At 36.5% G+C, this 27,753-nt stretch overlaps 1 protein-coding gene across 1 annotated transcript; it reads right to left on the bottom strand.

Annotated features, from left to right (window-relative positions):
* Positions 1-4,735: 4,735 nt before the first annotated feature.
* Positions 4,736-5,495, bottom strand: LOC131650052 (uncharacterized). Its single transcript, XM_058919794.1, has 2 exons — positions 4,982-5,495; positions 4,736-4,872 (listed from the first exon to the last, which is right to left on the bottom strand). The coding sequence occupies exons 1-2, from the start codon at positions 5,493-5,495 to the stop codon at positions 4,736-4,738; spliced, it is 651 nt and encodes a 216-aa protein (XP_058775777.1).
* Positions 5,496-27,753: the final 22,258 nt, after the last annotated feature.

The raw sequence follows: 27,753 nt of genomic DNA, 5'->3' as shown, positions 1-27,753 counted from the left end.
TCACAGAACACAATTTCAATTAAACACAATTTCGATCGATTCATAAAATATCACAATTTCAACAAAATAACAACACCACGTTAATCTACTAATTAAACTTAGTTACCACATAAATTTTCATCAAATTCCGGACAACTAATTATACCGTTTAATACAACTATTCGGTCAAACGGGATTATTTGAATTACATTTATTCTATAATTGCTACTGATCACAATTATTTACTACTGTTTCCAATTATATTCATTTTCATAACCATGCTTCATTTTACTTTTTATTATACTAACAAAATATCAACCATAATAATAATAGTGTACTTATATACCATTATATAATTATAGTCTTCATGTCCATTAGTATTTTACCATTATAATATGTTAGTTAATCTTATAAAAATGTAGAAAAACAAATTAACAAAAGGAAGTTATAGCATGCACAGGAACCACACATGATGAAGCAAGGGACCATATATTGAAATGCCTAAAACGAAAAAAATGAGAAGTTTAACACACAGCTAGCATCGTCGACCGTCACCGGTCTATTCTTTATTCTTCTCATTTCCACTACGTGCACAGTAATTCAACATTTTCCAAATTTAATTTTTATATGAACAACAACCCTTTCAAACAATGACAGAAAATAAAATTAACAAACCATAATGATACTCTATACCCAAAACCCACATAAAATTCATCATATTCCCATTTAGGTAGTAAGAATCCCCCCTTACCTTGGATTGAGTGCAGCTCTAAGAAGATTCAATTGAAAATTGGAGAAAAAATACACTTTAGAGCAACACTTTGGGTCTCCTCTTCAAACCCTAACCCCTCTTTTCTTTCTCTCCTTCGGTTTCCTCTTCTTCTCTCTTACAGAAAACACTAACTCTCTACTACTTCTATTTAAAAAAACTAGACTATATTAATTATTAATTCACAAATGGGCCTAACAAAATATACCCCCTTAATACCTAAAGATGTCATTAATTAAGCCCAATATTATTTCCACACTAAATATAAAAATAATACTTCCACTAAAACTCCATTAAAATAAAATTCGATTATTTAATATACCGACTTATTACTCAGTATCTCATATTTCCGGTCTAAACTTAATTACTCAGAAAATTCCCAAAACGCTAAATATTAACTCATTAATATTTCTAATACTAAAAATATTAAAATTATCGATTAAATGTTGATCCGCTATCCCGAACTAATACCGACTAAATCGCCCCAAAACGCAAAAATTTCAGAAAACATCACAAATGTCTAAATTAAGCAAATAATTATTTCTCTGGGCGTTACAACTCTCCCCCACTAGAATATTTTCGTCCTCGAAAATAGAAATGTACCTGATTCAAATAACTGGGGATAGGAATCTCGCATCTTGCTCTCTAATTCCCATGTCAAGCTTTCACCAGCAGCTCCTAACCAGACAACTTTCACCAATATAATCTCTTTACCTCTTAGAATCTTCATCTCACGATCCACAATTCGCACAGGCCTCGTCTCCACTGTGAGATTATCACGCACTTGCACATCGTCCATCTGAATCACATGAGACGGATCGGAAACATACTTTCGGAGTTGTGACACATGAAACACATCGTGCAAATTAGCAAGATTCGGCGGTAACGCCACACGGTAAGCCACTCTCCCAACTCGATCTGATATCTGATACGGACCAATAAAACGAGGAGTGAGCTTTTTAGACTTCAGAGCTCGCCCAACACCAGTCACAGGTGTGACTCTCAAAAATACATGATCACCAGCTTGGAATTCCAAATCTTTCCTCCTCTTGTCATGGTAACTTTTCTGCCTACTTTGAGAAGCTTTCATCTTATCTCGAATAAGCTTCACTTTCTCAGTAGTCTCCCTAACAATCTCGGGTCCAAGTACCACACTCTCACCCGATTCATGCCAACACAACGGAGTCCTACACCTCTGACCATACAACGCCTCAAAAGGTGCCATCCCAATACTAGAATGGTAACTGTTATTGTAAGTGAACTCAATCAACGGAAGATACGTATCCCACGAACCTCCCTGCTCAAGAACACATGCTCTCAATAAATCCTCCAATGACTGAATAGTCCTCTCGGTCTGACCATCTGTCTGTGGATGATACGCCGTACTCAACCTCAACATAGAACCCAACGCCTCTTGCAAACTCTTCCAGAAATCAGAAGTAAACCTCGGATCTCTATCCGACACAATACACAAAGGAACACCATGCAACTTTACAATCACCCTGACATATATCTCTGCTAACTTCGCAATCGGGAATGTGATATTAATAGGTATAAAGTGTGCTGACTTCGTAAGCCTATCAACAATCACCCAAATCGAATCAAATCCTCTCAAGGTATTAGGTAATCCTGTTACAAAGTCCATCGAAATGCTATCCCATTTCCATTCTGGAACTTCTAACGGTTGCATCAACCCTGCAGGCTTTTGATGCTCAATCTTTGACTTCTGACAAGTCAAACAAGCATACACAAACTGTGCCACATCACGTTTCATACCAGGCCACCAAAACAAACTCTTCAAATCTTGATACATCTTTGTAGCTCCTGGATGAATACTCAAACTGCTTCTATGACTCTCTTCAAGAATCACTTTCTTAATCTCTTCATCATCAGGAATACAAATACGATCTCGGAATCTCAACACACCATGCGCATCTAACTTGAAATCATCCTTCTCAAGTCGATCGGTTCCTACCATCAAATCCACCAACTTCACATCTAGCTTCTGAGCCTCTTTGATATTGTCGAGAAAGTCATTGTTAATCTTTAACATTCCCAACATAACACTATGTGGTGTCACTTCACAAACTAAGCTCAAATCTCGAAACTGCTCAATCAACTCCAACTCCTTATCCATCATAGCCGACATATGCAAGGTCTTTCGGCTTAAAGCATCGGCCACAACAATAGCTTTTCCGGGATGATAATTCAAATCGAAATCATAATCCTTCAATAATTCTAACCACCTTCGCTGCCTCATATTCAACTCTTTCTGATCAAAAAGGTACTTCAAACTCTTATGGTCACTAAACACTTCAAATCTAGAACCATAAAGATAATGTCTCCAAATTTTCAACACAAAGACCACTGCAGCTAACTCTAGATCATGCGTAGGATAATTCTTTTCATGAGTTCTCAATTGCCTAGACGCATAAGCAACCACTTTACCATTATGCATAAGCACGCCACCTAACCCCATCAAACAAGCATCACAGTACACAACAAAAGGCTCTCCTGGATTAGGCAAAGTCAAAACCGGAGCCGACGTCAACCTCTTCTTCAACTCATTGAAACTTTCTTCGCATCGAATATCCTATACAAAAGCTTTTCCCTTGCAAGTCAGTCTTGTCAAAGGAAGTGCCAATTTAGAAAATCCTTCGATAAATCGTCTATAGTAACCGGCTAAACCCAAGAAGCTTCTAATCTCAGTAGCTGATTTCGGAGCTTCCCATTGTAACACAGCATCAACTTTAGAAGGATCCACGGCAATGCCATGACCAGAAATGACATGACCAAGGAAACTAACTTCATGCAACCAGAATTCACACTTAGACAACTTGGCATACAACTGCTTCTCTTTCAGAACTTGCAACACAATTCTCAGATGCTCTTCATGCTCTTCTTCAGATTTAGAGTAAATCAGAATGTCATCAATGAATACCACTACAAACCGATCCAAGTAAGTATGAAAAATACGGTTCATGTACTCCATGAATACTCCCGGAGCATTAGTAACACCAAAGGGCATCACCGAATACTCGTAGTGTCCATACCGAGTCCTGAACGCGGTCTTCTGAATATCATCTTCTTTTACTCTAATCTGGTGATATCCGGACCTCAAATCAATTTTAGAAAACACACTAGCACCCACCAATTGATCCATCAAGTCATCAATTCTTGGAAGCGGATACTTGTTCTTGATCGTCACTTTATTCAATTGCCGATAATCAACACAAAGTCTCATACTTCCATCTTTCTTCTTTACTAACAACACGGGCGCTCCCCACGACGATACACTTGGTCTTACAAACTTTTTCTCAAGCCAATCTTCTAATTGCTTCTTCAGTTCAGATAACTCAGATGCAGACATCCTGTACGGTGCCATAGAAACAGGTCTGGTACCAGGTACAAGATCAATCGCAAAATCAACTTCTCTTTCTGGAGGTACATCAGGAATTTCATCAGGAAACACATCAGGAAATTCTCGCACCACCTTTAACTCGTCAATTCTAACTTGATTCTCAAAAGACAATGACGCCATCAACGAGAACATTTGTGCTTCGTCTTGCATCAATTGCCTCAACTGCTTACCAGTCAACAAACCAACTCCTTCTTCCTCGGGAGAAGAAAACCTCAAGGACTTGTTAAAATAGTTGATATGAACATAGTTATACTCTAACCAATTCATACCCAAGATCACATCTAATCCACTCAACGGCAAACAAATCAAGTCAACAGCAAAGTCTTTGTCGAAGATCGACAAAGGACACTTTGAACACATCAGAGAAGTAGTCACCGATCCCTTAGCTGGAAGATCGACAACCATCTCTCCATTCATGGAAGACAACATAAGACCCAATCTTTCAACACAATCAGAAGCAATAAAACAATGAGTAGCACCAGTATCAATAATAGTGATTAAAGGAGTACTATTAATGAAACATGTACCTCTGATGAGTCGGTCTCCACTAGTTGTAGGAGTCCCAGCTAAAGCAAACACCTTTCCATCGGATTGTGCCTTCTTCTTTGGACACTGGCTACCAATGTGTCCCTCTTCGCCACACGTGAAACATACCATGTCCTTATGCTTGCAATCAGACATTGCATGTCCCATCTTACCACATCTGAAACACTTCCTCGCATCAGCAGTACAAGCATTGCTCTTATGACCAGGTTGACCACACTTGAAGCATACAATCCTAGCAGGAGCATCTCCCCCACTAGACCTCTGACCATGAATAACTCTTTGTTTCCCTTTACCAACATCATACGGTTTCCCACGGCTTTGTTGATTCTTGCCCCTTCTATCACTAACCATCTTGTGATGAGCATTACTATCTTCCTCAAAGATCCTACAACTGTCAACCAAATCAGGAAACAAACGGATCTTTTGGTACCCAACAGCCTTCTTGATATCCGAGTGTAACCCATTCTGAAACTTGATGCACTTAGAAAATTCAGCACCTTCGCCATCAAAGTGAGGATAGAACTTAATCAACTCAGTGAACTTGGCAGCATACTCAGTCACGAACTTGTTCCCTTGCGTCAACTCTAGGAATTCTATCTCTTTCTTACCCCGAACATCTTCAGGATAGTACTTCCTCAGAAATTCCCTACGGAACACATTCCAAGTGACTTCGTCACCTGAAAACTCCAACCTAGCAAGCGTCTCTAACCACCAATCATCAGCTTCCTTAGCCAGCATATGAGTGTCATATCTAACCTTCTGAGCAGGAGTGCAATCCATAACACGGAAGATTCGCTCGAGCTCCTTCAACCAATCAAGAGCACCATCAGGGTCATGCGTACCCTTGAACACCGGCGGATTCTCCCTTTGGAAAGTCGCCAAACTACGAGATCCAGCATTCTCGTAAGTATTCGGTTGGTTTTGCATAGCCTGAGCCACCGCTTCCAAAGCAGCAGCTATCGCAGCATCATTCCTCCCAGCCATAGCGTCACTACAACACAAAAACAATTCAGCACAAACAACAATACACGATTGTTAGACTACACTACGACTCGACACTTGGCCGGACAAGACCGACCTGCTCTGATACCACTAATGTAACACCCCAAATCTACCCCAAACATTTATGCGGAAAAATCAGAGTATAAAAATTCTCAACAGAATCAGGATGTCACACATTCCACATAAACATAAACCTGTCATGCTTTTTAAACTAATACATAACACTATCAGGATTGGAGTGAACAAACTCATAACATATATCTCAACTTTTGAATAACATAGTATTCATAGCATAACCCAAACTCTGGTTCAACATGCAACAGATTCACAATGATTCAACAATGAATACATAACATCTTTTGAATCATAAAAAGAAACAATACAAACAGATCCTCAAATACATCATAAGGTTCAATAAGCAAATAACAACATCAAGCAAGTGTTCATTTCCCCCCAAGTGCTACGTATCAGGGCAATGACACCCAAAACTCAACTATAAGCGGAAACAGCTACTCATCTGGATTACCTGCACGTTACCCACGTGGAGGCAACATTCAAACAGAAAGGGTGAAATATCAAACTATATAAATAGGATTATGATAAATCATATATTAGGTAAGGAATATAAATGAATCACCGTTTCACACAACATCAACATAAACAACACAAAGAACATCATTACAGAATAGTCTTGATATCAACACATCGGCGTCTTCAACAAATCAACACATAAGCATCACAATGCATAGACAACAACTTCAACCAACAACAACTAACAAAGACTCGAATGCGACTCAACTATGCATATGCATGTGGTACCATTGGAGTAAAACTCCCAACTTAGAACATTGCCAGTAATTCCGAGGCATAAGGCAAAGCCTTCAACACGGTCACATATCAACATCACACCGTTCAACTTTATGTTATGCTATGCTATGCGGAAATATACAACGACCACAATTCGACAACGAAACAACGACATATCAACAACACAACCACGGTCACATATCAACATCACATCGTTCCACTTTAGCCAAAGGCTCACAACACAACTTATCAATTCATAGTGTTATATACACAATATCAAAATTTGCTATAATTCACACTATGAGGCTATTCACATAAGAATGCACAAAATAATCATATTGGAAATCACAACATTAATCGCAACAAAAGCATCCAAAACAAAATCACAAATTGCGACCAATTCGCAAAATAATCACAATATGCCAATATATTAAATAAGCCAAAACAACTTCCAAATTAACATTTAACTCAATTAGAGATAACTTTAATTATCAAAACAACATCATTGGCATCTCAAGATATTATTCTCAATTTAATTATTCAACCAAAATACAATTACGGTCAAATTATCAAAATACTGTAATTTACCGATAAACCGAATAATTAAACTAAGACCAAGTATTTTCCAATCAAGTAGACTTATTAAAATTAATTCTACTATTAATTTAATCAACCAATTTAATAATCATATTATATTAATTTCAATTCCATTATATTCTATTCCTAAAATGTGTGTCAATTCCCATCACAGAACACAATTTCAATTAAACACAATTTCGATCGATTCATAAAATATCACAATTTCAACAAAATAACAACACCACGTTAATCTACTAATTAAACTTAGTTACCACATAAATTTTCATCAAATTCCGGACAACTAATTATACCGTTTAATACAACTATTCGGTCAAACGGGATTATTTGAATTACATTTATTCTATAATTGCTACTGATCACAATTATTTACTACTGTTTCCAATTATATTCATTTTCATAACCATGCTTCATTTTACTTTTTATTATACTAACAAAATATCAACCATAATAATAATAGTGTACTTATATACCATTATATAATTATAGTCTTCATGTCCATTAGTATTTTACCATTATAATATGTTAGTTAATCTTATAAAAATGTAGAAAAACAAATTAACAAAAGGAAGTTATAGCATGCACAGGAACCACACATGATGAAGCAAGGGACCATATATTGAAATGCCTAAAACGAAAAAAATGAGAAGTTTAACACACAGCTAGCATCGTCGACCGTCACCGGTCTATTCTTTATTCTTCTCATTTCCACTACGTGCACAGTAATTCAACATTTTCCAAATTTAATTTTTATATGAACAACAACCCTTTCAAACAATGACAGAAAATAAAATTAACAAACCATAATGATACTCTATACCCAAAACCCACATAAAATTCATCATATTCCCATTTAGGTAGTAAGAATCCCCCCTTACCTTGGATTGAGTGCAGCTCTAAGAAGATTCAATTGAAAATTGGAGAAAAAATACACTTTAGAGCAACACTTTGGGTCTCCTCTTCAAACCCTAACCCCTCTTTTCTTTCTCTCCTTCGGTTTCCTCTTCTTCTCTCTTACAGAAAACACTAACTCTCTACTACTTCTATTTAAAAAAAACTAGACTATATTAATTATTAATTCACAAATGGGCCTAACAAAATATACCCCCTTAATACCTAAAGATGTCATTAATTAAGCCCAATATTATTTCCACACTAAATATAAAAATAATACTTCCACTAAAACTCCATTAAAATAAAATTCGATTATTTAATATACCGACTTATTACTCAGTATCTCATATTTCCGGTCTAAACTTAATTACTCAGAAAATTCCCAAAACGCTAAATATTAACTCATTAATATTTCTAATACTAAAAATATTAAAATTATCGATTAAATGTTGATCCGCTATCCCGAACTAATACCGACTAAATCGCCCCAAAACGCAAAAATTTCAGAAAACATCACAAATGTCTAAATTAAGCAAATAATTATTTCTCTGGGCGTTACAATAGCAGACTCATAATGCACAGAGGCCTGATAGACATTTCAGCACTGATACCAACAATGTGACACCCTAAAACCCATATATTTTTACGAAACATATACTTGAATAACACATAATTCATTTAAACAGGGAATCACATTAACTCAAATCAACATAAAAATTTCTCATTGTTAAGCACTTGTGGAAAACATTAAACCAAAACATAATAAATTAAAAATATAAATCCCGACCCCGGTGTCACAATATCAGAGCCTTAGTACAACTAAACATATTAACTAATTTAACAAGTTAACATACATAAACACAAAATGAAATCTAATAGAGTGTTCTCCTACACAATCCTGAATAATCACACAACAAGGAAACTATTCCTCATTCTCATCCAAGAGATATCCTGCATATAGGGTTACATATTAGAAACATAGAAGCAGAGGGGTGAGATTACATTCTACAAATCATAAGGTATATTAAAAATAAATGGTAGTACAAATCAAAACATACAACCAATATCATAATTACACGATAATACATGAAGTCATACGACATTACACAAAGTCATACGACATTACACAAGATCGTAAGACATTAACAATATACACATGAATGCTTATGCAATTCACTTTATCCTCTACTCCATATGCACGTGTTAGCAGTCACTAAAATCATGAAGTATCTTTGGAGTACATGCAAGATACATTTTGTAGGACAACACTCTCCCTGTAAGATATGTTCAGTACTAAAATACTCTCACTAAACTCAATTGTTTATGAGTAAATGAGAGCTATGTTCGCAGTGCAACACTCTCTCTATACATAAACCTACTCTCACTCTAATATGATGCATGATCAAATATACATGAATTCATGATGAACCTCCTTCCTCTTTTGAAACACATTTACTTTGACTTCCAAAATAGGGATTCGTAATAATTTTACCAAACTTTGATTCACTTCCTAGGGTTACGTATGCTTCTGCCTTACCTCACAATCATTTGTTAATACGAAACATGTCACATACATACAAGTATTATGAAACTTTTCCACAAGGTGGATCCTTGATTTAGCTTTCTAACACAATAAGTCTCACCTAAATTAGAGCAACCAAACTCAAGTTATGTTGTTTTCAATATTGCCTTAAATATTTTTACGTGGTAGTATGTGGTAATCAATTACCAGCCCCCAAAACAGCCATAGAAACCATTCTTCTCACTAGTGAACCATTACTAACTTGTGGTAATTGATTACCACCCAAATGTAGTGTGAAAAATCCCTCCTTTTCCTGCATAAAACTCATCTAAACAATCCTATGATGTTCCCATGATCCCAAACAAACTCAAAATCATATCTAGGGAAATTTTTAATACAAACAAACATATAACACATAATTAAGCAATTGAACACATTTAAATACAAGAATCAAGCATGCAACCAAGAAATAACACAATCTAAGGTACCCCATTCCCATATGCAAAACCCTAAATTGATATATTCCAAGATTAAAACTCATGAACTCCATATCTAAAAGTAACCTATTAGATTAGAGATAAATTCTCCACAAGGAAATTAGGACCAAGCTAGGGTTTATTTGTGTATGTTTATTTAATACAATTGAGTTTATATTATCATTATTCATTTTACAATTAAATAACTCATTTCAAATTTACATATATATATATATATATATATATATATATATATATATATATATATATATATATATATATATATATATATCTAAATAAAATAAATATCATATTAAATAAATTTACCCGTGCGGATGCATGGGTATTTTTCTAGTGTATATATATTGAATATCTTTGTACAACTATCAACTGATTTTCTTAATCTAACATTTTTTATTGATTTTGTGAGAATTGGATCATTTCTAGTGGGTCGAAGAGTAGCTTCCTTAGTTCGACAGAATTTATGCATGCTGTCATACCCCAAAATTTGCCCATCACATTTTTACTTTCAAGCTCATACAAGTATCAAAAGCTCAAGACTTGATTGAACGCACACTCCCCTAGTCAAAGGGTCCTCAAATTAGGGTTTTGGATTTGCTAAGGAGAAAGGATGTATCAAGGCCTCAAGTAAGCTTCATATGATCTCTTAGGATTCAAATAATCTCCATGACAAGTTTCAAGCCTCAGCTTACAAGATTGCTCAGTCAAATGCTTAAATGGTCAACAGTTGATTAATTTGACCTAAAAGTCAACTATGGTCAAATCATAGTCCAAAATCCTGATTTTTGGTCAACATCAACATCTTGAAGTAATATTCATCATTTTATCAAGGGTTGATCATGATTCATCAAGGGAAGCTCAGAAATCAACAAAACCTATAGTTACTAAATTAGGGTTTTATGGGAGAAAGTCAACTGAACTTTGACTAGTCATAAGTCTCTCATACTTTCTCAGAAATTCCCCAATCAAAGCTCATTCTTAAGGAAATTTGATTCTCTACAAATTTTATGTTGGGCCCAAGGTCAAGAAATGCTTCCGCATAAGATATATAAGTCAAAACATTACAGGTCCTTCTAGAAGATCGCAAAAAGCTGTTTTTTATCAGGAGCAATATCATCAAGATAAAGTCTCCAAATGAAAAATATGTTCCAAAGTGGCTTGTAAAGGACATCTCGAGGTTTCCAAAAAGCCCTATAACTCTTCCATATCTTAAAAATTGAGGGAGATATGCCTTGTCAAAGTTGGACAAATTTGAGTGAAAAAGGTGAAGTAAATATGATTCAAAATGGATTTTTTTGCAAAGAAGCCAAACTTTTCATGATCCAATCTTATTACCCAAGTTATCAAGGAGATCCAATCTGAATGCCACGAATTATTGATGATTATTTGATTTTATATGAATTTTTATTCATTAAAAAGTCAATTTAATCAAATATTTTGGAAGGAAAATAGAAGAGATTTGATTTGATTTATTTTCTAAACATAACCAATCACCAAAATATGTATTATTACATATAAAATTCGTGCTCATGTGGATTGGTAGAGAAAGATTGAAATTTGGCCATTTTGGAAACATTTACAATTTAATTTCAATCAAATATCAATCTTTGATTTGGTGAAGATTCAATCAAGTTTTATAACCCTAAATACTTCACATATAAGTAGAGAATGATTCCAGATGCTCAGGGGGGGAATTGGTAAGGATAGCAGACAAGGACACACACTCAAAAACTCAAGGAAAGTGTGGAATCGGTTTTGGAGATAGGGCTCAATTCAAGGCATTTTAAAGATTCTAATACATTCTAGGAAAATCACTGAAGGAATTCTAATCATTTACCAAGGCTGAAATGCCCAGAATCACCATTCAAGAAACTCACAGTTTAGGCTTTTTTTTGTTAATTTCGATTTCACACATTTATGCAATTTTAATTGTATTTGATCATATATTCTTGTTTGTCTTGATGTTTCGATGGTGTCTGGTTAGTTTGATTGAAGTTTCGATACAGGTTTAAAGGTATGCCATGGTTAGGGTTTCTACTTCTCAATTTGGGGGAACTTAATTAGAGATAAGATCAGTTCAAATTGATGATGCCATTGGATTCAGAGGCAGATTTTTAATTGGTTCATGTTTTTATCTGAGATTTATTTGATCCGTATAATGAGATTGATGATTGCAGGGCTTTAGCAACACCAGAAACCGTGGGTAAAGGTCTGTATTTTCAGAAAATCCATAGGTTGAAGATGAAGCTCATGGGCGCGAAATTCTGTTTCAAAAGTTTAAATCAGTTTTTTTTATATATTATGCACATGGCGCATTAATAAGACAGCAAAGGCGCATGGTTGAGTTGGTAAGAGCTTTGGATGAATATAGGGGCGTGGGTTCGATCCCCATCCCCAGCGTTATTATTTTTTGTGAATTATATGTTTCTTGATCCGGTGCGTAGCTTCAGCAAGAGACCATGGTGCAACCTCAAGTATGAACCTCAGGATCTCATCAGGTCCATATCCAATGCCAATCAAGCCCGCTCACACCAGATTGGACGCCAGGTTTTTTATAAATTTCTTTATTTTGATTTTTTTTTATTTTCTTGTTTCTCTTTCAATTTTTTTTAGTAATTACTTTTTCTTAAAATTAATTTAATTTAACTTTTATTCTTTTAAAACTAATGATTTCTTTTAGATTAATAATTTTTATTAGTTTGAATTTAATTAATCAAAATAGTTTAAATCATTAAAGTTAATTTAATAAGGATTAGGTTTACTATAATTAGGTTTAATTCGTTAATTTTTTAATCGAATCAATTGATTACGATAATTAGCGACAAATCAATTTAATTTAGCTAATTTAGGTTAGGGCCAATTTATTAATTATTTTAATCGAATTAATTGATTGCAACGATTAATAATAAATAATGCAATTTACAAATTACCCTTAAACAATTAAATAATACATCCAAATAGGTTTATTTACTAAAAGGTTTTAACCGATTCGATTGGTTACGATGATTAGTAATCTTCATAAATTTGTTATTTGTTTTAATTAAACCTATTGATTACGATAATTAACAATAATTAAAATCCTTCATTAATTTATTAATCGTTCTAATCAAATCAATTGATTACGATGGTTAATAATAGAATAATTCAATTCCCAAAACAAATTCTAATAATTTATTTAAAACACATTTATTTGCTAATGGTGATAATCGAATCAACCGATTAGAATAATTAGCAATTCTTTAATTTGTTAATTATGGTGATCAAACCTATTGATCATCGCGATTAATAGAACATATGATAATTAGGGTTGTACGCCACATCAAAACATATCTCTTTCATAAACTGCGAATTTCAAAACTGCGATAAGGTAATTCAAAATACCTTACAAACTACGAATTTCAAAACTACGATAAGGTAATTCAAAATACCTTCAAACAACCTCATATTAATTCTAAGGCGTACAACCTTGCCCCGAACTACGTAGACTCTGATCCTCTATAAGGAGGTACGTAGGCACTTGGATAACCAAGGCGAGTCCCCTTCCCTAAAACCTTAATTAGGTTTTAAATCTCACTTTTCACCCTATTCATTTTCTTAGCTATAAATCCTAAACCTTACCATAATACTCTTACAAACCTTAAATACAAACCTTAGGAAAGGGTTAAGGGTTCCTAATACCTTCCCTTGACCTGAATATAATAACTTACCCAGAATCTCTTAACTGCGTAGGGTTTCCTATTCGCCCTGGTAGAATAGGTGGCGACTCTAGAATCTAAAAATTTTAGGGAAGGTTGCTACACATGCCATCAAAGTATGTTCACATGCTGGTGTCGAAGACCTACATACTGTAGTCGAAGTGTGTTCTTGTATGTGGGTGTCAAAATGTTAGGGTTGTTAGTATTTCAAATTGGGCTTGTTTATAATGTCCAATTGTTTAAGTTAGCTTGTAATGGGTATTTGTGAAAAAGCCCAATAGTTTAGTATGTTAGGTTTATTATAAATAACATACTAGTCTCTCATCATTGCGTATGACAAACCTAATTTAGAGTAACATGGTTACTTGTTATTCTTGTAACACTTGTAATCTTGATTTAAAGAGAAAGTAAAGAATAACAGTTATAACCAATTCCTTGTTGTTCTTATTGCTTCCATTGTTTTCTATTATAGTTTATTCTTAGCATTGTTTTCACAACAAATTGGTGTGGTGAGCATGGAGAAGATGACTTCAACAAACTATGAGATTGAAAAGTTCACCGAAGTGAACAACTTCGGCCTGTGGCACTCGAAGATAAAAGCCCTACTGGTCCAGTAGGTTTGTTTGGAAGTTTTGAAGGGAGCGGAATCTATTGGCGCTTCGATAACGGAAAAAGAAAATATGACCATGATCGAGAAAGCCTTGATGATAAGGTTCTTCGACAGATATCAATAGAGACGATGTCCTCACGGTTATGGGTGAAACTTGAAAGTTTTTGCATGATCAAATTGCTGGTAAATAGACTCTACCTGAAGCAAGATTTTTATTCATTCAAGGTGATTGAAGACAAAGTGTTGGATGAGCAATTGTATATGTTCAACAAGCTGGTTCTTGATCTTGAAAATATTGATGTGAAGATAAGTGATGAAGATCAAGTACTTTTGTTGTTGTATGCTTTGCCTAGGTCACATGCTCACTTCAAAGAAACTCTCTTATATGGAAGGGAGTCCATAACCTTCGAAGAAGTTCAATAAGCCTTGTATTATAAGGACTTGAACAAACGAAAGACGTATAAACCTTCGACGGTTGGTGAAGTTTGGTCGTTAAGGGAAAATTCTTGCGAAAGGATGGTAAGTTTAACAAAAAGAAAGTCAAAAGTCAGCAGAAGTATTACAGTGGCGAAGCATCTGCTATTCAATGCTATCATTGTAAGAAGGAGGGTCACACAAGAAAGGTGTGCCCTAAACGCCTAAAATATCATGGAGGTAAGGATAATGGTGTTGCACCCCAATTTTTGACCACTGAGATCCCACCATAGCCTAAACATTAGGATCATCATTGACATCATTATCATCATGCATTTATCATTTACTAACCAAAAATACCAAAAAAACTGTTGTTTGTTGCTTGTGTCCTAAGACAGGAAACTGATCAAGAAGAAATTGAGGAAACTAGGATTTTGAGGCCCACAAAGAAATTCAACATTCTTCCATGATTCAAAGGGTTCTCCAATCAATATTAAGGCCCAAAGATGGTTCAATGCAAGATCAATCACCTTCAACTTCATCAAAAGCTCCAATTAGGGTTTTTTGACCTAATTTCACTAGAGGATTGACTTTTAATCAGGAGATGGTTCCAAGACTCAAAATATGATTCAAGGGCATCCAAATCAACATTATAGTCCATTCATTTATCATTCATTGATTCATTTGGAAATCACAAGACAACCATTCATTTGGAAAAAGTCAACTGTACAAGTCAACCTTTGACTTTTGAGAAAAATAGACAACCATGGACTTTTAAAGATCCAAATCATCATCATATGGATATTTAAGACATTTGATCAAAGAAAATTCAAAGAATTCATCAAGAATCAAAAAGTCAACAAAAAGTCAAACTAGGGTTTTTAAGTGTATTTTGACCTAGTTCATGGATCTCAAAATTTCACCTACACATCTCAAAAAACTCCCAACATGAAAGTTTTAGATCTTGGCAAAAAGAAAACAACTTATCACATTGGAGCTTTTTTCAAAAAGTTATTATTTTGAAAGATATGGAATTAAGAAGATAATTTTCAAAGACTTGAAAATTTTCAAGTGTTTTACTTGGATTTTTTTCTTAACTTTATGGCCATTTTTCTCAATGATCCAAAAGGAGTTTGAGGAAACTTTCAACTACTAATTTTAATTATGTAGCAAGGGCTTTCGAAAGAGCTAAGTAGCATGAAAATCCTTGGCTCCATTCATGAGATATGATTTTGTCAATATGGCACCATGAACACTTGAAATGAAGAAGTTTTATGAAGAAAGTGAAGAACCAAGTCCAAAATCCTTACAAATATGAAGGAATATCTCAAGTACAACCATTTTAACTTGTTCAAATGGCCAGACTCAGATGATTTCACTTGCTTTTGAGCTATGGACCAAGTGTTCAAAGCTTTGTCCAAAATTCATGCCATTTATGGACTAAAGTTATGACTTCCACTCTAGTAAAGCATCGCTTTTTCACAAGTCAACTTGTCTTAAGCCTCTAACTTGCTCCCTTTGCAGAAAAAGAAAATTGAAACCAACAAGCAAGCCCAAAGATCTGATCAAGGACACCAAGCATGCTTGTACTCACCATGGGAACCATAACTTTCTCATTTCTTCACAAAGAAGCAACATGGTACAAGATCACATGTGAGCTTCAAACTTCTGAGTATTTCCCTCCCACAAACCCTAAATCTTGCCTATAAATAGAGGGCATTGCTCATTGCATCCCTTACACCAGAATTCTCCAAGTCCATAGTCACTTGAAATTCTCCATTTTCTCTTCTTTTCACTTTTATCGTGATTCTGAGTTCTAAGAGTTCTGGGTGTCAAACAAGAGTTTGAAAAACTTCTAAACATCAATTAGAAGCTGTCCATACCTCTCTTAGACTTTCAAACACTTCCAAACCAAAAATCACTTTTTAATCTCCATGAAAGCTTCCTTTAAGCTCATAACTTGTCATTTTTCAAACCAAACACTTTCAAACCAAAGCAACCTTTCAAACAGCTTCTATTCATCATTTGGAAGCTATCCATAACATCCAAACACTTGCCAAACACCTAAAACATAAAATCACCATTCAAAATTTCACAAAAAAGTCTCTTTGAACCAAAGTTTGGAAATCAAGTTTTACTCGTGCGTTTTGAGGCCTTTTGAGTTTGATAGCTACTAAACATCATATAGAAGCTATCTAAACTTCTGTTTTGCACCTGAAACATCATTTCCATAACACACTAACCATAACTTTTTCTCCTCCAAGTGGAAATCGGATTTTGTTTTGCAGGTACAATTAAGGAGTTCTAAGTATTGCAATAGCTTCCCCGAGGTTCATAGAAGCTTTCTGAACACTTGAGGCATTCCCAGGTCCCTCACATTGCTCTCCGGACCTCCATTTTCAGAGGTATGTAACTTGATTTCGAGCTCCCTCAAAAGGAGCTCAATTTATGTGCTTCTTGTTATCAAAATGTTCTGTTTCACATAAGGAATGATAGCCCTAAGGTTCCGGACATTGATTGCTTGATTTAAGATTTTAATTTGAAATTTGAATTTTAGAGTTCATACGAGTTTTTTTGTTAAATTCATGAGTTACAGTGTGAATAAATTTATGAAAGTTGCATGGTTGAATTCGTGATGTTTTTCTGATCAGTTTAGAGTTTTATTTTGTCAAAAATAATGCATATTTGATCAAGTTTGAAAAATCACCATTGTTGCTCATGAAGTTCATCTTCACGAAGAATATGAAGTTTTGGTGGGAATTTTAAATTCCATTTAGGGCATGTTTTTAATATATAATGATTTTGAGTCATATACCTTATGACTACATCGTTACAGCTCAGTTGGTAAAATGTGTTTGTGTGTTGCGCGTGCCCAAGGTTTGGGGTTCGAATCCCCCTCGCCCCAAACCTTTTTATTTCTTTTATTTTTTAGTGTTTCCCACTTGTTTTGTGTTATAACCAATTGGACTCCCCTTTTAATCACCATGCGCGCGTTGACCCAGTGGTGTAGTTTTGGGTAGCAGCCCAAGGGCGCGAGTTCAAACCCCATTGAAGACAAAAGTTTAATTTTTTATCACTAGTTTTACCTTTTTTTTATTAAACTTCAAAAAATCATAAAAAATAGGTAAATTAATATTTTTAATCCCTTCTTTTTTTGTAGATTTATTTAATTAGTGTATTTTAATACCATGTTAGAAAATCACAAAAATATTTATTTTATCATCATTTAAAAATTAATTAAAAACAAGTCTTTTAATATTAAAAAATCAACAAAAATATGTTTCTTTTTGAATATTTCTCTAAGGTAACTTAGTATATTTTTGTCAATACTTGTTTAGGGTTAGGTTAGAATGTCATTCACATTCTTATGTGCCCTTAGACCATTTCTCTTAAAGAAATTGGTATTTAACAATTAAAAAATTAATTAGGTTTAGGTGTATGTTCTAAAACCCTAATTTCTAAAACCCTAATTTGAAAAACCCTAGGTTTAAAATCCTAACCAAAAAATTTGTAACATGTTGATCTTTGTTCATCCATGTTTATTTGTGCTTGTACATACTTGTTGATCTTAATCCATGTCTTTTACTTAATTATTAATCTTTGTCTTGTACATACTTGTTAATTTTATATCCATGTGACTTGTACTTGTTATTATTGTTTATCTAACCCAATGTTTAATCACCACATTAATCATTCATCATTCATACATGATTTGAATCCAAGGGTTCAGATACATTCATATCTTGCTTGTTAACACTCACTTGTTTGTTCTTGTACATACATGAGGTATTTATTGTTAATTGTTTAAGCTTGATGTTTTATCCAAAGGATGAGAATGATATTGACTAAATTGTCAAGGTACTTAAATTCTTTTCCAATCTCTTTTATTTTTGTGTTAAGTATTTTAAAGCTTTTCACTTGTTTATGGTTTAGTATTGTTAACGCTTAGCCAAAACTCTTTTGTTTTGAAACCTTGGTATTGAGAATAAAATTATTCCCGGCGAAACTATTCTTGATCCATTGATCTTGTTTTGAAACCTTGGTGTTAAGAGATGAATTATTCCCGATGAAACTTCTTTTAACCCATTGACCTTGTATTTTAAAGCTTGGTCCTTCTTTGATTTGTTTTAAAACATGTTAAGTATTTTAAAGCTTAACCCTTTTAAAACTTATTAGGTATTTTAAAGCCTAATCCCTTTTTTAACTTGTTAAGTATTTTAAAGCTTAACCTTTTAAACTTATTAGGTATTTTCAAGCCTAATCCCCTTTTAAATTTGTTAAGTATTTTAAAGCTTAACCCTCTTTTAAAACTTGTGAGTATTTTAAAGCTCACACCCAAAAAGATTTTGGCCACTTTGGCCCCTTTTTTTTTATCTTTTTAAAAGAGGAACTACTGAAGCTCTGACTTCCCTATTGCACTTAAGGGGTATGTAGGCCTAATATGCGATATCTTATCGAGCTCCCTTTCAAAAACTTCTCTTCCCATCCCAACCCTCTATTTCAAACAAGTTTTTCACAAAAAAAAAGGTTATTTACAAACAAAAGATAATAACATAAAAAAAAGTGGTTCCCATGGAGTACCATGGATATGAGGGGTGCTTAAAACCTTCCCCTTGTATAGCAAACCCTCCGTAGCCAGATCTCTGATAAGTTTATTAGTTTTGATTTTAAAAACTTCTGTGGGTTTTATTCGCTCTTTCACCCATTCCTTTTTGGAAACAATAAAGCGCGGTGGCGACTCTGGTTAAAATGAGCTAAGTCTTCCCATGACTCTAGTCTCATCAAATTCACCGCTAAAAATGGCAACGCAACCATTGTTCAAGATGATTTCGAAACATCTGATGTTTTTTATGGTTTTAAGCAGTGACTCAAGTAAGGAGTGGATTATGGATTCATGTTGCATTTGGCACATGACTCCAAACAAAGACTTGTTCGAGGAATTATGTGATCAAGATGGTGGATCTATATTGCTGGGAAACAACAAAGCTTGCAAGATCGCAGATGTTGAATATGTGAGATTCAAGCTCCATGATGAGTCAATAAGGTTGTTGACAGAAGTCAGGTATGTTCCTGATTCGAAGAGAAAATTGATTTCTCTTGGTGATTTGACAAGAAAGGATATGTTTTAGAAGGAGTGAAAAGTATCCTAAGAGTCATGAAGGGGTCGAAGGAAGTCTTGAGAGGCGGGAATAAACAAGGCTTGTATACCCCTGAGGCTGAAGTTGTAAGTGGTCCGACAAATGTTGCATCCATGAAACCTTTGTTGAAGAAAGAAATTTGGCACATGAGATTGGGCCATTTCAGTGAAAGGCGTATGGTCGAATTGGGAAAACAAAATCTGCTTGGTGGAGACAAATTTGAAAAGTTGAAGTTTTGTGAACCATGTGTACTTGGAAAGTCTTGTAGAGTGAAGTTCAACAAAGGCTAACAAAGAACACATGGATCCCTTGATTACATCCATGCTGATATTTGGGGGCCTGCAAGGTGTCCGTCACATTCAGGAGCAAGGTATTTTCTATCCATAGTAGATGATTATTCCAGAAAATTATGGGTATTCATCCAGAAGACTAAGGATTAAATTTTTGAGAATTACAAAAGTTGGAAGAATCTAGTCGAAAATCAGAGTGGCAGAAAGGTCAAGAGGTTGCGAACTGATAATGGCCTTGAATTTTTCAATGAGGCGCTCGACAACTTTTGTGTTGTCTATGGTATTGCAAGGCAGAAAAATACTGCAGGTACTCCACAATAAATGGTTTGGCTGAAAGGTTTAATCAAACTATTTTGGAGATAGTTAGATGCATGATGAATAGTGCTAGGTTAAAGAAGGTGTGTTGGACTGGCACTGTTTCGACAATAACATATATGATAAACGATGTCCTTCAACTATGTTAGATATGAAGACTCCTGAAGAAGTTTGGTTGGGACATCCACCAGATCTTGACAAACTGAGAGTATTTGGCTGCGTAGCCTATGCTCACATTAGGCAAGACAAGGTCGAACCTAGAGCTCTAAAATGCATGTTTAAGGGATACCCCGAAGGAGTTAAAGCTTATAGGCTATGGTGGCTAGAGCCAGGTCTTAAGAGGAGTATCACCAGTCGAGATGTAGTTTCAATGAAGCTGAAATGGCTTTTAAGAAAACTGATGATGTTGGTTGAAGTTCATAAATATCCTATGAAGAGCTAGAACAAGTAAAGGTTCCTGTTGAGTTGGAGCATGTTGATGCTGAATTGCATATCCCAGATGAAGTTGAATAAGATGTTGAGGAAGTTGAGGAAACTGTCGATGACTACCTATTATCAAGAGATAGATCGAGAAGAGTCATCAAGCCACCTCAGAGACTTGGGTATGCAGATCTTATAACTTATGCCTTAATCTTTGCAAGTAAGGTTCTAGACGAAGAACCTAGAAACTATAAGGAAGTTATGAGGAGTCGAAACAAGACTGAATGGATGAAGGCCATGAATGATGAGATGAAATCTCTTCATGATAATCACAAATGGGAACTGATCAAGAAACCTACTGGAGCAAGGTTAGTCAACTTTCAAAATTATGGAAGGAATCGAAGGAGTACCGTCGAAAAGATACAAGGCAAGGTTAGGCGCAAGGGGTTTCACTAAAACATAAAACCAAACACCTTGTGATCTTGGATCAAATTGTGCACGAAAATGCATCAAATAAGCAAGTAAAACTCAGCAATATAGCACCAAAGGTGCATCAAACATAAACAACAATGGATCGCATCTTGAATTATGGAAAGGATCTAGAATTTTACCAAATCTTTCACAAACTTTGAATCTTCTTCAAGAACACACAACCACAAGCCTTGATCTCTCAAAATTGACGAAGAAAGTGGTGTTTAGATGGAGGTTTAGCTCTAAACTAGTGAGGTTCAACATGTGACTCACTAATTTTTGTGGAAGAAACAAGAGCTTTAAGTTAGGGGTTTGGAAGAGGTGAGGAGAGAAAGAGCAAGAGTTTTCTTGGCTATCAAAGCTTGAAAAATGAAAAGGGGAATGGATCAATTTATAGGAGCTAGGCTTGGGAATTTTTGTGGTTTGGAGTTAGGATTGGAAAATAGAATTAGGCTTGGGAGATGGATTTGGAGCCAAAAAAGAGATCCAATGGTCTTGATGCAATCACATGAGGGTTTATGATCAAATGATGCAGACAATCAAATACAAGAGCTAAGTCATGCTTCCCATGCTTGCAAATGATGTCAACACTTCCAAAAGCTGAAATTTGCCTTCATTTTTCCAAATTCGCATTGGTGCAATCGATTTACACTTTATGCAAATCTATTTACATTGCTGAAAAAGGCAAAATCTGGGGCAAAAACAGTTATGTAAATCGATTTGCACATTATGCAAATCGATTTGCACTGATGGCAGAAGCAAAATCTGGGCAAAATCAGTTGTGTAAATCGATTTACACCTTATGCAAATCGATTTGCACAGTGAAATTGTTGAAAAATGCCCTTTTTGAAGGATACTTTGACTTGGTACCTACAAAACACAAACATACAAAAGCACAAGGCAATATTTTTGGTATTTTGGTTAGTAAAACAACATATACAAGAAAAACATTGGTGTTTGATGATTCCTTTGCAGATGAATTGTACACAACATCACAAGTAGAGTTCTAAGTTGAAAACTTCTTGATTGATGATTGATATGCAAATGATGTATGATCTTAGGCTCAAAAATTGGGGTATGACAAGAGGAAAATAAATCCTCTTGCCCCTTGATAGGTATTGTGCTTTTGGACTGGAAGACATATGACCGGAGGAAAATAAATCCCCTTGCCCCTTGATAAGAGCACATGAAATTGTGCGCCCTAGATCCATAAGATCCTTGAAAGGGTTAGTCGACATGCTATGTTATGATGTCATGATGTCCTAATGTCATGAAAATGTTGTATTAAGCAAAAGCATAAGGTAGTAGGGACAAATAAGTCCTACAAGCAAAACATGCAAGGAAATCAAAGGGTTAGCAGCACACACAAGCAAGTCACACAAGAGTCCTTAGGATTAAGGTTTGCATGAAGTCTGACCAGGTAGATACCCTTCCCCAATAGGTACTTCTAAGGATAGGATGAAATCAGCAACAGGTTCTACAAAGTTACTCAGAATGGTCAGTCATTCTAAAGCACCCTCGAACATGATACATTCATACCATGCAATGATACTTTAAGAAAGAACCTATCTGAGTTGTGGTATCGGGTAGCGACTATGTCCCTTAACATTCGTTAAGGGTAGTCCCCCCACTACGTTCCTAAAAGTCAAGATGGGTTAAAGGTAACTAAAGGTCCTTAAGCTCCGACCAACAGGAAGAAGTCGTGGTGCGCGTTCCATCGACTGGGTAGCCTTCACACCGAAGACTCCATATAACTCAAGAAAGAGAGGCCTTAATCCAACGCGGTAAGTTATCAACTTATGTAAGCGACGCTTTTTCTTCATTTACAGGAAAAGGAAGCCCGACATATTCCAGGGCAAAAAAAAGAAGGTCGTGCCTGAAGGAATCCAGGAAATCCCATGAAGGATGTGTTGGGAACTCTCCCTCCGGCACACCTTAGGGAGAATTAGGAACTTGAGGAGAAAAAAGTTGTCAACCCAAAAGATTTTGAAAGAGTCGTTGGTCAGTTCCAAATGAATAAGCATCGTCTCGCTACGTCAGGAGACTGACTTTTTAGCTGTGTTTTAGGGTTTTATTTTTAAAATAGGTTGTTACAGTGCCATGAACCAGTCGGAAGTTTGTAATAAGGTAGGGATGGGGTATGCGCTCTTTTTCCTAATTAGGTTTTTTAATGAGGCACCTCCAACCTGCAGGCTAACAACATACAACAATTTGCGAAATAAAGAAATTAAAAAAGCAAACGATAGTGGGGAGACAGGAGGATGAAAGATTGGTCGGAACGGGAAGACGACAAGGACATCACAGACATTGTCGCAATGTCAAAGTGAACGTCATCGCGACTGCTTTGATCAAAACGTATGGGCCATCGCGAACCTTGTCGTAATGTCAAAGTGAACGTCATCTCGACTGCTTTGATCAAGACATCTGGGCCATCGCGGACCCTTTCACAATGTTGGAGTGAACATCATCGTGATTGCTTTGATCAAGATGGCAAGGCCATCGCGAACCTTGTTGCAATGTCAAAGTGAACATCAACGCGACTGCTTTGATTAAGACGTCTGGACCATCGCGGACCCTTTTGCAATGTCAGAGTGAACGCTATTGCATCTTCTTTGATATAGACGGTAAGTCCATCGCGGACCTTGTCGCAATGTCAAAGCAAACTTCATCGTGACTACTTTGATCAAGACGTCTAGGCCATCGCAGACCATTTCGCAATGTCGGAGTGAATGTCATCGCGAGTGCTTCGATCAAGATGGCAAGGCCATTGCGGACCTTGTTGCAATGTCAAAGTGAACATCATCGTGACTGCTTTGATCAAGACGTATGGGCCATCGCGAACCCTTTCGCAATGTCAGAGTGAATTTCATCGTGATTTCTTTGATCAAGTCGACAAGGCCATCGCAGACCTTGTCGCAATGTCAGAGCGAATGTCATCGCAACTGCTTCGATCAAGATGGCAAGGCCATTGGGGACTCTTGTTGCAATGTCAGAGTAAACTTCATCACGACCATTTTGATCAAAACGGTATGGCCATCATGGTCCTCGCCGCAGTAATCACAATGTGCATCGTCGCGACGGTTTAAACCAAGGTGACGGAGAACCAAGCCAGGCAATCGCACGTTGAAACTCTGACCGCACGCGCAATTCAGAGCCCGGAACATTTTGGCATGTTGCACGGGTTTCACGTCCGTAGCAAAACCCCACAATGCATAAACCCTTACCAGAGAAACCATTCGACATATGGAAAATTTATACAAAAAGCATAAGATGCATAATTTCAAGCTGAAAGGCTTTAACGACCACAACAAAAAGCCATTATAGGCACAAAGCATAAACCAACATAACAGAAACCATAAGGAAACGTGAAAAGTCTTTATTGATGATTAAAGCGGAGCGAATACAAAATGCAAACACAAGAACGACATTGTTTCTAGTCAATAAATTTGTGACCCTCCAAACAAAGGTATTGACGCCAATCTTCGTCCCACTCCTCATCAACAACGGTATTAGAATCACGCTCTGTAACTACCTCTTTGGCCTTTGAAGACTATGACCTAGTCTTCACACCCTGACTATTCTCAAAGCGAGAAACATCCTTAGTAGAATGCTTTGGCTCCATGGAGGATTCCCCGGCAACCCCCTTTTTCTTTCTTGTATCTCGTGGCTTTGAGATGATTTTTTCACCTTTGGTCTTATCCATGGCTAAAAGGAGAGGAAGATCTGAGGAGCAGAAATTCCTTAACCCCCCCTTATATAGAAGTTCGAGAAATAGGTGTAAAAATAGGTAATATCCAAAAGCATTTAATATCTAGGTTTTAACGGTGCACAGAAATCCAGCCCCGGCCCAGGTTGTGGTCATTGACTACTCGGGTGAAATATAACACACGGGCAAGGAAGTTAATTTAGCAAAATGAAAGAAAACTATAAAACCAAAGGCAACGAGGACCGGAATCATTGCACACGCCGCCAGGGGCTTTAAAATATTTCTAAGCCACGAGGGCCAAAGTCATTATATATGCTGCCAGGGGATTCAAAAATAAACAAATAGATTACATAAAACATCAATGGTCGGGCTGGTTCACGGGATCATCACCGGCGTGTTGGTCCGGAAACTCCCTATCGAGAACTCCTTCAACATCCGACATATCAGAGTCTAGGTCGACCAACTTACCGTCCCGAATAACCTTGAAGAAATCCATCTCAGCCACATTTAGGTTGGACTGCAGAAACAGGGCTTGCTCTTTAGCTTTATCAAAAGCCTCGTCGCTAGCAGATAGGATATCAAGCCAAGCTTCCTTCAGTGAAGCCTTGAGTTCCCCGTTATCTCTACTCAAATTGTCATTATCCTTCTTCATTTTCTCCATCTGACCTTCTCAAAAAGTTTTTGGTTTGCCTCGTTCAACTTTTTTGCCTGGACTTTCAAGCCTCCTTCAGATCGGTCACCTCTTGGGATAAACAGCGATCGTCTCTCTCAGAATCATCACCAGCTTCAAACAAAGCACATACCATCACGACACTCCTCATTAAATAAGCCCCCAGATTGGTGGTCAACTATTGAGGGCCAAACGACTTCGCCTATGCGACATCCCCGTCGGCATTCAGGTGATCATATAGAAACCTCACCCCGTCGAAGATGTTCTCCCAAAAATTGAACTCAGGAGTCGGTCGAGATTGCCCAAACTCCTAAATAGCATTAGTAACAACCTGATCAATGCTATTGCCCATCTCGGTCAAAAGCTTTTGTTTCTTGATAGAAGGAGGCATAGAGGAAGAAGGAGGTTCGGAGCCGACAATTTTCGCTGCCACCCTATAAGTTTTAGGTCTTCCTACGCATAATCCGAGTCTGAAGACTAGAAGGATCTGACTGCAGCGTGGACTGAGTGGCGGCACGTTTCACCCTAGCTTTAGCCATCAACTTCCGCTGCTCCTTGATGTTGGCGGATGTCATTTTTGTTGCACAAAAAGAAACAAACAAATTTAAGCTATGAGGTAAATATAAAGTCCACAAAGTTGGGCATTTATAAAAACAATACCTAAAAAAGACAGGAGCGTCGACGGGTCGTTTGACTTCTCCATGATGTCCTTGGTTTTCATCAAGGTAAAGGAATCCAAAAAATAAAGAGCTTGGATCTCATCATCGCTCAATTTGTCATAGTCATAACCGACGATATGGACAGGATCCTCGGTCCAATAAAAAGGAAAGCTCCGCCCGCCCTCAGAAGGGCACAAAACTTCCGGGCATTTCTTACCCCCTTTTATACAAACAAATCGGTTCTTAAAATCTTTGTAGTTTGAAGTGAAATTCCGGAGGAAATTCCTACCCGAGGACCCATTGATGCTTATCCAGCTCCCTTTATCAGCCCCTTTTGACTCATAGAGGGAAAAGAAGATACCCAGGGTTGGGTCAATAAGCAAGGAATTGCATATGAATTTGAAGGCTTTAATGAAACCCCATCCATAAGGTCGGATCTGAACCGGGGATGCATTCAGGGCGAACAGCAAATCGACCTCGAAATCGGTGAACGGTAGTTGAATATGAAAATCATCCAAAAGACTTAAGTAAAAAGAGAAAAACTAACTATCAACACCCTTCGGATGGAAAAGACATACGACCTCTCCTTCCTCACACGCCTCCAAGGCCACATCTTCCTCATCTCCAGTAGATGAAATGTCTCTCCTGGACCGGAGCTTGCGTATGTCCTCTCGAGTCACCGAACTTTTCTTATACTTCAGCACCTCCGCATCAATAAAGGATCCTCCCATTTCCATAAGAACATCTACTGAACCTGATGACCCAGAATCTGAATCAGTATCACTAAAGGATTTATCGAGGTCTCCATCCACCTCATGTATGATTTGATTAAAGTGAACCATGCTCATATGGTCTTAGCACGACAAATGTAGGAACCGAACGATCCTGGTGTCATCAACCCGGGACGTCCGTAACTGTCGCCTTCATGATAAAGGGCTTCACCGTTATGGAAGTTACAATCCCTGAAAGACCAAAATGGCAGGAGTTACAGTTGTTCGCTCATTATGGAGAGAATCCAAGATTCCTCCATCAATGAGAGCAATAATAGCTCCAGCAGCTATAAATAAGGCTTCCAACTGAGGGATAAGCAAGAAGCGTATTTTCTTGAGCTCGCATCAGTTGTGCTGCTAAAATCCCTATAACTACAAATCACAAACTCCTGTGTGACCTCGCCGGAATCTTCTTCCGGGAGGTAATCAAAAGTGTTTTATAAGAACAGACCCATGGAGAAAAATATACGGAAAAAGGTTGGTGTACTTTAATCTTCCATATAGGTTTAGCCTCGATGTAAGATGTTGTCTTGATGTGATGCATGTGGAGAAAAATGTGTG

The sequence above is a fragment of the Vicia villosa genome, linkage group LG2 (assembly GCF_029867415.1).
Source record: "Vicia villosa cultivar HV-30 ecotype Madison, WI linkage group LG2, Vvil1.0, whole genome shotgun sequence".
Lineage (NCBI taxonomy): Eukaryota > Viridiplantae > Streptophyta > Magnoliopsida > Fabales > Fabaceae > Vicia > Vicia villosa.
The sequence above is the reverse complement of the archived record's forward strand: the minus strand, read 5'-3'. Positions and strand labels throughout refer to the sequence as shown.